This window comes from Garra rufa, chromosome 14 (genome assembly GCF_049309525.1).
Source record: "Garra rufa chromosome 14, GarRuf1.0, whole genome shotgun sequence".
In the NCBI taxonomy this organism is placed as follows: Eukaryota; Metazoa; Chordata; class Actinopteri; order Cypriniformes; family Cyprinidae; genus Garra; species Garra rufa.
The window spans coordinates 12,640,784-12,656,467 of NC_133374.1; the positions used below are offsets into that span (position 1 = coordinate 12,640,784).

At 38.7% G+C, this 15,684-nt stretch overlaps 1 protein-coding gene across 3 annotated transcripts in view; it reads right to left on the reverse strand.

The window, feature by feature from the left end:
* The window catches only part of amot (angiomotin), a 57,823-nt gene that overhangs the window by 23,188 nt on the left and 18,951 nt on the right, over positions 1-15,684 (reverse strand). The window contains exons 1-8 of one of the 3 annotated variants that reach the window (XM_073817249.1): positions 10,381-10,498; positions 8,219-8,362; positions 7,501-7,561; positions 5,737-6,748; positions 4,691-5,195; positions 4,212-4,356; positions 715-807; positions 426-571 (exon numbers count right to left, since the gene is read on the reverse strand). In XM_073817249.1, coding sequence (XP_073673350.1) covers positions 426-571; positions 715-807; positions 4,212-4,356; positions 4,691-5,195; positions 5,737-6,748; positions 7,501-7,561 — 1,962 coding nt within the window. In that variant the 5' untranslated portion in view covers positions 8,219-8,362; positions 10,381-10,498. Of the gene's footprint in view, positions 1-425; positions 572-714; positions 808-4,211; positions 4,357-4,690; positions 5,196-5,736; positions 6,749-7,500; positions 7,562-8,218; positions 8,363-10,380; positions 10,499-15,684 lie in introns of those variants that run through there. The other 2 variants (XM_073817248.1, XM_073817250.1) reach the window with 2 other exon arrangements.

The following is a 15,684-nucleotide window of genomic DNA, read 5'->3' on the forward strand; positions in this document are numbered from 1 at the left end:
GGATATATATATATATATATATTTGTAGCAATAGCCAACAATACATTGTATGGGTCAAAATTATTGTTTTTGTTTTATGCCAAAAATCATTAGTGTATTAAGTAAAGATCATGTTCCATGAAGATATTTAGTAAATTTCCTACCGTAAATATATCAAAACTTAATTTTTGATTGGTAATATGCATTGCTAAGAACTTCATTTGGACAACTTTAAAGACGATTTTCTTAATATTTAGATTTTTTTGCACCCTCAGATTCCAGATTTTCAAATAGTTGAATCTTGACCAAATATTGTCCTATCTCTTTCTAGAAATGCACCCTATGACTGGTTTTGTGGTCCTGCGTCACATATCTACATAAACTATGAAAACCTAATTGCTAAAATTCTACATGGTACCATAAGTTATCGATGAGCTTTACTATACCTCCTCCTCCAGTTTGACCACTTTGGCTTGGGCGTTATTCAAGGCCTGGTCACGGATCTCTATGTGCCTGCGCTGGTCCTCGTTGGTGGAGCGAACAGAATTCAACTCGATATCCTGCTTCTCTTTCTCTCTCTGAATCTCTTTAACTGATGAATGAATAAAACAGACATTCTGAATTGTCTTTTCCAAAATACCTAACTAAAATGTATGCTTACAAGTTAATGCTATTTCAAAACAAATCAAATTCAATGGTTAATTTAAGTAATCAAATTAATAGAGGTCCACTCACTCTGAGCCAGAAGCTGGGAGATGGTTTTGCGATTGTCCTCGGTGCCTTCACACTCTTTTGAGGCGAGCTGCTTGTTGGCCGTTTCCATTCGCTCTATTGAAAGAAAGAGACAATGCCATCATACTTTCCCCTAATTTTATGGTTCAAAAACATCAGAATGCTTCATAAAGTTTGGTCATGTGCGAGAGATTAAATTAGAGTTAGAAAACAGGATACCAAAACCAGAATATCTGTGTCAGACAGATTTTATATGCACATATATTCATGTGAAAGTTTATATGGCCACTCATTACAAAATGTGGTGGTTATTTATTTGTGGAGAAAACCAGGACCAAGCCTTTTCAAAATATTAATACCAAAATAAAAATACAGAATTTACTTCATGCCTTCAATAAACGCAACAAACAGCTGTAACTGTTTTAACAGAGGCTTTGTGCAATATTCTCCATCCTACCAAAAAAACCTAGAATATGTAGCTCATATTCCAGGCCTCTTCTCACAAATGATACACCACTGGGACTGGTTGCTCAGCAAATTGGAAAACAAGAATCTAACAAACATTTTATATGTGCCCAGTTCCCAAAGTGTGGTCTTGACATAAGTCATGATGTGCTGTTAAAACTGGCCCTGATAAAAGGGCCATTATATAGAAGGGGTTGCTAGTTTTTTGCAACGGCAAACCATTCATCAAGGAAGCAGGCCAAACGTTAAAACAATATTTCCCCCTGTGTTAAGTCAACCAGACTGTGAGATGAGCATTCCAGAATCAAATGCCTTTCCTCCACTGTGCCTTAGTGCCTCTAAAAACAATTAAGATTCTATCTAGACTTAAAATATAAATGAGAAGAGCAGTACATATAACATTTTTGGAAGCCAAAGAGCTGCAAAAAGCAGAACACTTCAACTTGTTTTCATCCGTAGCACAAATATGTGTGACCCTGGACCACACTTATACTTGGGAGATTTATGTGTCATCTTAAAGCTGAATAAATACGCTTTCCATTGATGTATGGTTTGTAAGGATCGGACATTATTTGGCCGAGATACAACTATTTGAAAATATGGAATTTAAGGATGCATAAAAATCAGAATACTCAGAAATTCACCTTTAAAGTTGTCAAAATGAAGTTCTTAGAAATGCATTTTAGCGTTTTGATATTTTTACAGTAGGAAATCTACAAAATATCTTCATGGAACGTGATCTTGATATCCTAATGATTTTTGGCATAAAAGAAAAATCGATAATTTTGATGCTACAAATATACCCGTGCTACTTAAAGGATAACTATTGCCAAAATGCAACCTGGGCTGTTTTTTTTTTTACTGTAAACGAGACAAACTTATATCTAAAAAGCATAATTACGACAAACGAGCCGTTTTTGAGATTGACCGTGATTTCGTTTTGTGGTCAATGGCCGGTGAATGGGAGTTCTAGGGGCATAACTTTGAGCGCATCAAAATCGATATTTTTACAACACTAAGAAGGCTCGACACACCATGAAACTTTGCTCGAAGTATTGCCTGAGTCTCTACACTTGAACTCGAGCATTGAGAACATTGTTTGTGTACACAGAGTTTACTAAAAAGAAAGGTTTTGAACAACTCACTTTCACTGTTTGGGTTTCCGCTCGCGGCCGTCTTGCCAGTCAAGAAGTGTCGATCTCCGAATGCGAATGAATGGACTCCATAGGACGAAACAACGAATTAGCCGTGCATTTATATGGAAATATGCTTTAGGATCTATCCATCCTCGTATTTGGAGATCGACACTTCTTGACTGGCAAGACGGCCGCGAGCGGAAACCCAAACAGTGAAAGTGAGTTGTTCAAAAACTTTCTTTTTAGTAAACTCTGTGTACACAAACAATGTTCTCAATGCTCGAGTTCAAGTGTAGAGACTCAGGCAATACTTCGAGCAAAGTTTCATGGTGTGTCGAGCCTTCTTAGTGTTGTAAAAATATCGATTTTGATGCGCTCAAAGTTATGCCCTTAGTACTTCCATTCACTGGCCATTGACCACAAAACGAAATCACGGTCAATCTCAAAAACGGCTTGTTTGTCGTAATTATGCTTTTAGATATATGTTTGTCTCGTTTACAGTAAAAAAAAACAGCCCAGGTTGCATTTTGGCAATAGTTATCCTTTAAGACTGGTTTTGTGGTCCAGGCTCACATATTAGGTCAAATGTGTGCACTGAAGTTTAACAGTTAGGATTGGGGGTTTGTTGAAATCCCTGACCCTAAAAATGTCTTCACAAACACCGCTAATTATTGATTGTAAGAAATCTGCTTTGATAAAATCTAGACTTGAACAACAGCAAAAGTAGTAAAATATGAGAAACACGGGGTGGAAGAAAGAAGGGCAAGAGAGAGAAGAAAAATTTGCTGTAAAACTCTGGGAGCTCCCTGTGGACTTAAAGTCTGGGCATACTGCCATAAATCAGGGTTTCTCTGCTGGACTAAAGAACACAGTGAGGCATGATCGTAGAGGTGGCCACACTCAGGCAGAGTGGGCCTGCTGACAGCAGTAGAGGAATGAGAGCGAGAAACTGTTGCTTTGGTTTGGACTCCAAAAGATACTACGCAGAGCCATGAGATAGCACACAAAAGGAAGCAAAATTAATAAAAATTTAAATTCTTTGAACTTGGATAAGGATAAGGAGCCTTTTTGAATGGGAAAGACAGAATGTTGGAGCCATATGGGACCACCAAAACATTCTCATTTACCAAAGTGTTTCTCTATCTGAGCAGTTACCCGGATGCACGGCCATATTGGCAATACTTGGATGTAAACAACAGCATGGATTGCACAGTTAATGTACTACTAAATACGTTGTTCTGCTCATTTATGCTGTCTAAAAAACTGTGTGGAACTAAATCATAGAGAAGGACTAAGTGCAATATTTTGACAAACTAAAGTTAATAGGTGGTAAAGATACATACGAGCAATATTAATTAAGATATTAGCCTAATATTTCACCAACCGGACTGGAAATGATAAGCACACACATGAATATTGTCAAGATTCTTGACCTGAAAATACTGGTTTATTTTGGCCAACCACAATTTTGTTCCTCAGAGAGTTTATTGCACTCTTCTCTTCTTATTTGCTACAATTTTGGCAGCCTATAGTACTCTAAATGTTTTTCCCGGTCTGACCGATTAGTACAGGCCAAAACATGACAACAATTGGCCACAATCAGCAGAGTACACAAGTTTTGTGATTCAGTGGCATTGTTAACAGTCAGTGCCGCCAATATGATTGATTGATGAGGTGTTGTAAAAACACTATTGATTTCTCAAGCGTAACTGCTAAACTAAAGTTCAGCTTCAAAATGGTGCACTATATAATTAGAATGACACCAGTATGCATTGGAGTCACTGCTTATTCATTGTGATACAGTGTCAAGGTACAATTCACGAACACTCCTTTCATCATAATCTTCTAATACTCTCCTAAACCTTATTTTTTCATTAAATTATCCTGCTTTGTTCTCACCTCGTAGATCCCTGTTGAAGTCATGCATCCTGCGCACCTCCATCTCCAGCTTATTTCTCATGGTCTTCTCGAGAGCTTCCCTCTTTGTGGATGATTTGGCTAGGTTCTCATATGCTTCAGAAACCATCTGGATCTCAGTCTCCAGCTGCAAAGTTAGGAGCGAGAATTAACACGGTTCTATATGTGTTTGAATTTCAAACCAATTCAATCCAACATGATGCTGGGTCTCATGCCCAAGCTGGTCCTGGGTCATCTGGGAGGCTATCACGGCAGTGTTTTCCAACTCTGTTCTTGGAGGCACACCAAAACTACACAGTTTCAAACTCTTCCTAATTAAACACACCTGATTCAACTCATCAGCTCATTAGTAGAAACTCCAAGACCAGAAATAGAGGGGTCAGAAACAGTGGTGTGCCTCCAGGAACAAGATTGGGAAACACTGGCCTGAGTTTCCACTGACTTGAGAACTACAAAATTACCTTTTGCAGTTTGGACACCTTCTCCCCACACACTTCCAGCTCTTGCTTTAGCAAGCGGTTCTCTTCGGACAGCATATCCACCATCTGTTGGGCACGGGCTAGCATGGCATAAGGATCACCCTGTATGGAGTGTGGATGTGGGTAGTGTTGTCCTAGATTCTGTTGCTGCTGCTGGGGGGCCTGTTGGTGGTACTGGTGCTGGTGTATGTGGAGGCCCCTGGGAGCTGACCCATAAGGATCATGAGGAAACCCGTGGCTCCGCTGATGGGGAGGGTGGCCATACGGATCACCCTGGTGGCAACCAGGCCCCTGTGGGCTACGAGCTCCAGCTGGGAAAGGTGGCTCTCCCTGGTGACCCATAGATTGAAGAGGGTGGGAAGAGGCCATAATGCTGCTGAGAGTGGAAGACTGGGCACGGGAGAGAGAGCCCCCTGATGTAACGGAAGATGAAGGGCTGTGGTGATGGACAGACCTTTGAGAGTGACTTGAACTCTCCTTATTTGACCTAATGAGGGCAGAGCAATGAATAACATTCACTTTTTGACTGATTACAAAAGACTAAACATATAAAAACCGTTTTGTAGTTGACCTACAAATTAATTAGGCTGAATTGCACTTGCATAACCAACGGCTTCTTCTAAGAGATTAAACCACGGTTGGAAAACAATGACTTGTCCAAAGAGGAAACTATGCAATGCATTCCAACCGTTCATAAAAATATTTTTTCACAGGTCAACATTCCTGGTTCTCTGAAACATAATGGAGAAACTGTCATGTTGTGACATGTCGTAGATGATTATTAGAATTTGATATGCATTCTTTTGCTATATGCCGCACACTGGCTCTGAGGTGAATGAATTCAGGGAAACAGGCAAAACTGGCTTTTCCCATAACTGGTTTCCTAACAACATGTCCCAGCATCTAAGGGAAGGGCTGTTTTTCAAAACTCATCATTTGGAATTTCTCAACTGAAGAGTCAAGGAATGCATTTCAAGGTGGATCACTCTAGTTCCCACATAAATTCCCACACTTTAAGGTACACTCACCGGAAAGAGCCGTATTCAGGTGGTGGCTGGTACCGGACATGAGGAATGTCAGCCCTGGATGGCTGGCTTGTGCCACGGTGGTCTGAGTAGAAGTGTCCAGGCTCCTGGTGCTGAGGCTGATGGTGCTGCTGCTGTTTGGGTGGAGAGGGCATTCCTTTAAAAGGATAGTCTGGTGGTGGGCCTCTGTGAGGTGGCCCAGTGGGTTTATAGTAGTCTCCAGGAAGTCCAGGTGGAGGCAGCTGCGGTGAAAGTGGTGAACTGGTAACAGGCGCATGAGCCTTGACCCCACTGGTGGCCAGTGAGAGTTGCATTAGTCTTTCGCTGAGTGAACGTACATGGCCTTGTTTAAGATCCTTGAGCCCGTCGTCTTGGTGCACTTTGCTTCCATTCACTCTTTGCACCGTGGACCTACCCTCCGGGGGTCGCACCTTAGGGTTGCTGACGCCAGTCACATAAAATGCAGCACCTACTGACGGGGGTATCTGTGGCTGAGGCTGCTGGGGCTGATGGCCGCGGAAATACTGTGACTGCACTTTGGCTTGGTCGTAGGTGGGCAAGTCTTCGGGATTTTGCCCTTGTCCGCTTATGCAGCTTCCGCCACCTGACCCCGTGCCTCCACTGCCACCACCTCCTCCCCCTGCAGTGCGTGCGCTGAGCTTCTCCATGCCGCTGTCGGCCTGGAGCTCCTGTCCCTGAGGCTCCTGCCTCGCAATGTGAGGGATCATCGAGTGCTCATCCCCTGGGCTGCCAGGGCCCGGGTATCCGCTTACAGGACCTTGTTGCTGTTGTTGCTGCTGCTGCTGTTGTTGTTGTTGTTGCTGCAGTGCAAGATAATTTCTGCCATCGCCATAGCGCATTTGCTCCTGTAAGAGCCGTTGCAGAACCGTATGGCCACTACCGCTACTGCTGCTAGCCGATGTGTCCTCGGAAACTGAGGCTGCCGCCCTCATTTCCAGCTCCCGTGACCTGCCTACCTCATGGAAGGAGGAGCTTCGGGCACGGTCCACACTCCCTGTGCAAAACACCAATAAATGATAAATTATAAGTTCAGCCACTAACTTTTAGCATAGGCTGTGTATCAAGCTGAAAATTGACGAATCTTCTGCATGTTTTGTAGAGAAATGCCTGAAATCTCAGACCCCAACTGTCCCAAACTCTTCACACATTGACATCTGGGCACCACAGTCATGAATATTAATCATTTCTGACACCAATTTTCACTTTAAATTTGACAAAGGTAAAATTCTGATGATCTTTAACCATTACTAATAAGTATTAAAATGTAAAACTGTAAAGAACAGGTGCCCAAGGTCAAGGTGTTTAAGTCCACCCATGATGCAAATCATGTTAACCAATACCATATATATACATATATACACCACATTTTTGTATAACTGCTCCATTTCTTTAACATGCATTGCAGTTGAGTCCTCTTATTATCCAAAGCTTACATGTCTTAGTTCAAAGCTTAAACCCCAATATCCCTACTGTAGGTTTGAGCTGTAGACACTTAGAAATCACACAGAGCAATTTAAAACAACAGTGAGCTGTTAAAGCATACAAAGCCATTAGGTGGAAACCATTCCATGTTATTAGTGCCAATGTGTAGTACTTCTATATCACTTCTTTAAAATAAAAACTTACTGGTATGCATTCTCTCTAAATGGTGTTAATCTGGAATGGTTGCCACTACTGGCCTTGAACAGAGTTTGTAGTTTAGTGGTTATTATACCGTCTAAAAAGTAATAAAGGAGAACTTATTACGTCTATTGTTTTCTGATATTCCTCGCATTCTCAAGGAGGATGAGGCTTTTTTCCGAAACATCTGTGGTGAATAAATAAATAAACGTAAAGTGAGTCAGAAACAGAGCCATCAGTGTACAACTGCTTTCCAACTTGGAAAGCCAGAGAAAGTGGAGACAGAGAGAGTGAAAGAAGAAAAATACAGTTCATGGTGGCCCGCCCCTCAACCTCCCCATACTTTAACTTCACTTCCTGTCATTCTCCAATCTTTCGCTCACTGAGACCTCCTCAGAGGCACTGACAGAGATGGCCACAAACAAAAGCAGGATAAGAATGTGAAATGCCGAGGTCACAAAAAACTCATGGTTAAGGCAAATGAAATGAAATCTGGTTTTACTGCAGATGGAGAAAGATATTTGTCATCAGCTTCATTTTACATGTAAGTACTTCAAACACCTTTTTTAAAAAAAGCATTGCCTTTATTACTCAATTCAAGTGTAAAATATATCACAGGATGTCTTAAGTGATAAAATTATATCTAAACAGGTTCTACATTTGGCAGCTGGAATCACAGGGTAGGACAGAGCCGAGCCAAACTGGACTAACCTATAACTTCTAGTACTTCTTTTTGTCCCATTGATGTCCACCCCACCCATCTACTGTAGGCTCTGGTGTTCTCTAATCACTGTATAATCTTTTGTCTCCATTACTCCACTGTATAACGGACCAGGTCACCTACCTGTGTGGCTGTTGTAGACGCTGTCGTATGTCACTACTGGCTGCTCATGGTGCAGACAATCGCTAGGGTCACTGGACTGAAGAAGCTCCTCAAGTTGCTCCAAAACACACAGCCGGTCCGCGAGGTCCCGAACGCCAAGCCACTCTAGAACAGGAAGGCACTCTGGCGAGTTAGAACAATGGGGGTGGGGTCCAAAGACAACCAGAGGGGCTTTTTTTGCATTGTAGAGAGAAATACATTTCATGTGAAAGATAGGGGATGTGAGGTATGTTTGTTTCCTGATTGAGACAGAAGCAAATAAGAAATGCCCTTGCTTTTTACCCACATTTTCATAGCCATTAGGGATTAAACTGCAGCTGTGCAGCTAGGTGATACAAAAATACAATGTTCAACTACTGGACTGAGACCTATGAGAAAATCTGACAAACAGATAAAATAGTTAGGAGAATGAGGCTGGGTCCAAATCAGCTGGAAGAGATGGCATGAGGCAGTAGTTCAATTCAAACCGTGTGTAAGAATGTGCATCATTTTAAAGGACTGGCATTTGACACTTAAAGGACTGACAGAAGTTTTTAAAAGTATTTAAGATAAGTTCTTCCCAAAATGGATATCTAACAGGTTAACTGTAAGCTAAACAGGTCAGAGACACATTTCACCATAAAACCCAAAAAACAAGAAACTGTATTTTGAATGAATTTAAAGACTTTTTTTAAAGGTCATTAAAAATCAAGCACTTTTCCCACGAAATTCTCACTACTGTAATACAGGATGTTTACTTTTAAGCTTCCGTAGCTCAGTAATGATTACTTATTCTTTAATTGGCTTCAGTGTTTGATTTTCCCATACATCGTTTTCTTTAAGCAAAATATAATTATTTACTTAGAACATGTAGTGAAAGTGAAATACACCCAGGATATACAGTCAAACCAAAAATTATTCAGACACCAGATAAAAAATTTTATATATATTTTTTAATAATAGTGGGTGCAGAACACTATAGTTCATTTATGTGTAAAGTAAACTGTGACATATTATACCCCAAAATTCTTCATACAGTGGACTACTAGTAAAACTGATAAAAAAAATTGGGACCAAAAATTATTTAGACAGTTTGACCTGACCATGTTTTGCTTAAGTGATTTTTCTTTAATTGCTAACGCAAACATTTTACACCGCAGACTGAACAAAATTAAGTATTGCTTGGTAATTTATCAATAAAGTATTGATAGTTGTGTAAATGTTGTCATACTAACAGTTATATGTAATCCACTACATACCTTTCTATCAAAGTCTGACATTATCCAGATGAATTTAACTCTGAGTTTGTGTCACATTTTATTACCATTTTCTAAACTATAGAGAATTAACTGTGATAATGTGAGAAATGTTGAAGCTGTCTGAATACATTTTGGTTTGACTGTATTTTTAACAAGTTCTGTGTTTTGCTCATATTTGTCTGTTGACAAAAGCTTAGAAACACCAAAACACAACACATTTTTAAAAGAAAACTCATGAGCTCTTGAATCACTCACATACAAAACTTCACATTGCTATGAAACAGTCTGAATCATACAATAAACCAGACCCCTCTCTAATACGCCCCTAACCTCTGCAAAAACAGAAATAGACTACAGATGCCTCCTCCCCTCACACCCCTGCTGACGCTTGAACTTCAAGTTCCTTGACTGTTTCAGATAAACAGTTTATTCCACGGCCAGAGTGCCCAGAAGTGAATTCGGGGAATCTGACATGCCTAAAAGTCCACAGATAGGTCTCCTAACGAAAGTTTCCAAAGTCTCTGACCTCGGAGTCCTGCCACGGTTGTGTCAGTGACACTATATGCCTACAGTTTAAGTATGAAGACCAAGGTATGAAGCATGTCAAACATGATTCCCAGAACTGCAAAAGTGGAAAATGTTTATCTATCTTCTTAACATCATGAACACATTCCCTTCAAATTTACTATCTACAATGTCTATGCAGCATGTGCCTTTTTTGTCTAAACTGATGTTGACTTTGAATTCAACATCAAATAAGTTCAAAACTTATCACACTAGGTGACTTTGATGCACTAGGCATCCCTTTTATAGTACAACTGCAATAACCAAAAATTTTAAGCTTTTTAAAAGCTGAAAAATACATCCAACACAAATTCTACTCACAGATTTCCACCAGAGACGTCTTGGATTAGAAAACTCCAGTGAACTCTCCTAACTGTTGACCATTTGTCTTGAGCCGTACTCCTTTGTTCACACGCTTAACGACACTGCTGCAGTAAGCTGGTACGCTGAACTAGCTAATGCATTCCATCAGGTGTGGCTGTAAGGATAGGTGAGCTGGATCACTGCCAGTTATCTACACACCTTCAAACCTGCCTGCTGCTGTTAACACTCTAACTTACATCAAAATGAGTAGAGCTAATTATCATTGACTGGGTGTGCGATACATATCTGAAATCTGACTAATATAACAGTTGGGGGAAAAAAAAGTAATTGTGGTTTATACAATTTATTTTACTATGATGCTTGCCCGAAACCTCAAAAGCGTCCAACTTTGTTTAATCCAGATTATCGGGTTTGGGTTTTGGAATTTATTGGAATGTTGAAGTAGTTTCTTTTTATTTTCACAAGAGGTTTCTGATTCCGCTTAGTGTGCTAAGCAATTTTACCTGTTCGTTTTTTTATTCCTGTATGCTACGATAATCCAAATATGCACCATTTGCTCAGGTTAATTGGACGCAAATGAAAATGAGACATGGGACAATGCATTCAAAAACTGCTGGACTGAGAGTTAGATGATATTACATCTAAATTTCACTACATTTATGCATCTGGCATTTTTTTCCAAAGCAACTTACATTTAAGATTTGGCATTAGTACACATATTCCCTGGAAATCGAACCCATGAGCTCGGTGTTGCTAGCACCATGCTTCAGGGTCAAAGACGTTAAAATGTCCACGTCAAATGAAATTTACAAGTGTGATTTTATTTCTATAGAAAGCACATTAAATGTAAGAAAAGTGTCTACTTTTAAGGTTTCAAATATGTTTTTGGAGTTTAAAATGTCAAAATTTAGTTGAAATAATGTTACATTGTCATTCAGTGTAACAATATTTATGTAAAAATTCAAGCAACATGCTTATTCTGACTTGTACATATTACAATATATAAAAGAATAAGGGAGAATATAAAATTAAAAAAAACTTCTAACGGACAAATGGGCAAAACCTAGGATAGTGCAAATTTTAAAAGTGTAGAATTACAATTGATTAGTATTTTGGGTAAAAGTAATTCATCTTTTAATGTCTAAATTGATTTTTTGTTGTAAATATGCCTAAGATTGTTACACTGAACTACATTTTAGTCTGTCTTCTGTAAATTAGAGGAAAATTTAAGATGTTTTTTTTTGTTCATAAAAACAAAAATGCTATTAAATTAAACAAAATATTTTCATATTTTTTTGGAAAAACAACAATGATTTAAAGCAGTATTATACGTATTGTTTTTATGCATAAACCTTTTTCATCTTTGAGCCTTTACTGTTTGGCCTACAGGAATATAAAGAAAGTGAAATTATTCAGTTCTTATACAGAATAAATGTGACCCTGGACCACAAAACTAGTCTTAAGTAACATGGGTATATTTGTAGCAATAGCCAAAAACACACTGTATGGGTCAAAATTATCAATAGGCCAAAAATCATTAGGATATTAAGTAAAGATCATGTTCCATTAAGACATTTTAAAACACCGCTAATAACTTCATTTGGACAACTTTAAAGCAGATTTTCTCAATATTTAGATTTTCAGATTCCAGATTTTTCAAATATTTGTATCTTGGCCAAATATTGTCCTATTCTAACAAACCATACATTATTGGAAAGCTTATTTAAAACACAGCTTATTTATTGAGCTTTCAGATGATGTATAAATCTCTATTCTGTGGTCCAGGGTCAAAAATCTTTGTACACGAAAATATATAGCTATGTTTATATTTTAGGTTGGGGGATCATCACATTAGGGGGTGTTTCTCCAACCAGAGTAGTCAGTTGCTGGAGGACTAGTTGATCAACATGAGCCATCAATAAACCTAACATGTTGTCAACAGACAATTCCCTGAATCTCAGGCCAAACTGAGCAAAGAATCCACCTGCTAAGAAAAGTTGAGTAATGTAGAAACAGGTGGCAAGCCGCAAGCGCTCTGATAAGAAACTAAAACACCTGGCTTGCCCTAACACAGACAGCAGTTACTCCTTCCTCATATTTCTAACCGCTGCTGTCTGTGACTCTTTCAAGGGCAACAGAGCCAAGAGCAACACGGGTACTGGGCAACAGCTAGCTGTCAAGCTATCTAAAAGAAAGCAATTAATTAAAAAAAAGTTAAAAGTAAATGGGTCATGGCAGTGTTCAATACACATGTAAGCTGTATAAAATTATCCACACTGGTGTGCAATAATCTGCTGATAAAGTTGTGCAAACATTCTCAGTTATTTGGTTATATGCTGAGAAACATCCACAAGTTACCACATGAACATAAGCCGTTACAAAATGTCTGATTTTAAATCGCAGTGATAGCTGTACTGAGAAAAATCTGATTATTCAAGATGGATGTATTCCACTAACTGTAACCTGGTTTCTGATTGTCCGGAACATTCTGAATGGACACTGACATTGTCTAAATATTAGAGGTCGACCGATATTGGATTTTACCGATAACGATAGCTAGGTTGGACCACACTGGCCGATACCGATTAATTAACCGATAGTTTTTGAAAATAGATACTGAACGGCAACTAAAATACTGCTCTGCTAGTTTTAAAAAAGTAATAAACCATACTTTGTAAATTAATAAAAATATTAATTTTAATTATATATTGATCATTAAAGTTATTTCATAGTTCATTAATGTTAACAAAATAACACCCTAACAAGGAACCACACTTCTATTCTACAGCTTTCATCAATCTTTCATCATCTTAATTGATGTTACAAATGGGCTCATTGTAAAGTGTTATTTCATATTAACAGTAGGGGTGGGAATCTTTACATTTTAACAATTTGTAAAATTGCAGTTTCTATGCTTTTTGTTTATATTTGGAATCTCTGTATGTTAGTACTGCCTTATTAAAATTAAGATTCAATTTAATTACGATTTTCAATAACAACTAAAGAAAACCATGCATCACATTCTCAGTTTTCAATATTACTGCATATGGTTACATTTTCATATCCATTTTACATAATTTAATTTGAGCAAAATTTAAATTTTTTTTTATTATATAAGCAGGCTACTTTTAAACCAATTACTTATTTAAAATAAGTGTTCTTTAAGTATCCAAAAGTTAACAGACAATAGTTATTTTTTCCTTTCGTTTGATTATTACTGATGAGATTGACAGTGGCTGCTTTAACAAACGAATGCACAGATCTATTTCGATATATCAGATGCCCTGCTCTGAAAACATAACTGACTGTGTGTACATCAGTTTCGCATAAAAATATTCGCAATGGCAAGTGCATTTAACCGCATCTGCAATCAAGCTTTTCAGGACGAACAAACACATGCAAGTGAAAGTCTGTCAGTGCGCGAGTTTTGTGCATCTAATATACTGCATGACAAACGGCAGAAATGAAGGCATATGTAAAGTTAAAAACTGCGGGTGGAAGCACGCACTGTCAAGCAATGCACACGAGTCTCACAGGGCACATTCTGTGCAATGAAGCCAGCCGCGTTTCAGGCGCTCACGCGTGCCATATGCGGGGAAAAACACAAGCTCCTTGGAGAGAGGGTTGCGATGCATTGGATGCAGCGCTGCGTTGCGCGGACAACTCGCAGGTATCTTACACACACAGAATGCGTCGTGTAGTTCAAGCAGAAATCTAAAACAGTTTATTTAATCACCAAATGGGCAAATGTTTACTTCAAGAATGATCAAAAAAGCGGCAAAGATTAGTTTAAAACAACAGATCAAACGGAAAGAGAAAGTACGATCTATATTGTTGTAGCCATTTAAGAAAATGTGTTATCTTTTTTACATTTATGTTTAAATATCATTTCTTTGTGTTTTGTTTCAGTTTAATCTGTTAATTACGAAAGAAGTGTGTGTTATTTGTAAATGTCATAAAGGACGTGGTATGAATTGGACGGCAATACGCCGGGAGAATTGGAGAGGGTCAGACACAATTGTTGACCACTTCCACCTTTTTATTTGTGGAAAATCCCTTTTTAAACGAATTTCGTTTTGTATAATTTTTATCTTAATTTTGAATACATATTTTTGTTGATCAGTTATTAAAATCAAGTAAGAACAAGGAAAATTGCATTGTGAAATGAAGTGCGTAACAAACCTACCATGCTTCCGCGGCCTGAAGAAAGGGCTAAAACATAAATTATAGCTCTATATGAAACAAACAGACTTTATTAGAGCTACAGAAATACGAATTTATCACTTAAATGCACAATCTTCCAGCAGGGTCAAGCCTTTATAAACATTAACAACAATTTGGGACAGATATGTAATGTAAAACTGTGAATGGCGCGCTGTGGCGCAGCAGGATTCTGTAGGCTGAATGAACACGGTTTGCTTTCTCACATCAAGTCTTTAAATCTGCAATTTTGCTGGCTACAAATATGACCAACTGGATATAAATCAATGCAAATATGGTAACAATCCTGACATTTAACATTGGTGTCTGACTTAACCTCTCATAGCGGAGCAGAGTGTGAGCCGCTTCAGCAAAGAACGCAATCCGGAAAAACTATCGGCATGGATTTTTGCCGATAACCGATAGTTCAGCCAATCAACTATCGGTGCCGATTAATCGGCAAAACCGATACATCGGTCGACCTCTACTAAATATTTACGTTTCATGCACAAGTTTCCCAGGGCCCCCATGCAGACAGTGTTTACTCGGGTAATACATCAGGAATGTAGACCAGGGTAGGTTTGAGTACGGGCCCGATGCTGGCACTCTATCAAACAGCCTCTGACAGTACAGTCCATTCCTGCCCTCATTATGCTGAGACACTCCAGGTTCTCAGTACAGCGCTGACAGATGTTCAAGTTAATATCTCATCCCAGACTGATGTTAATGCTTAACTTGTTCAAATGTTTTGGAATTGAAAACAAAAACCGTTTCTTAACCATTACTTTAGGACATGCTTGTTAAACTTCAAAACTACTTCCACAAATACCAAGCCGTTTGGTGTACAGGGTGACTAACACCGTCACATCTAGTCTTTCAACACACGTCTCCTTTTCCACTTTTAGTCTTTTTAGTCATATGACCAGAAGCTGACACAATAGAATTAATCACCAAACGAATTTGTTATGAACATATACGGTGTTGTGGTATGATTTGCTAACGGAACAATGAACATGAGCTCTTTGTATTTCAATTTAATGACTCTAAAATGTAATACTGTGTGACCATCAAGCAATAAGTAATAACATTGCCCTTACACCT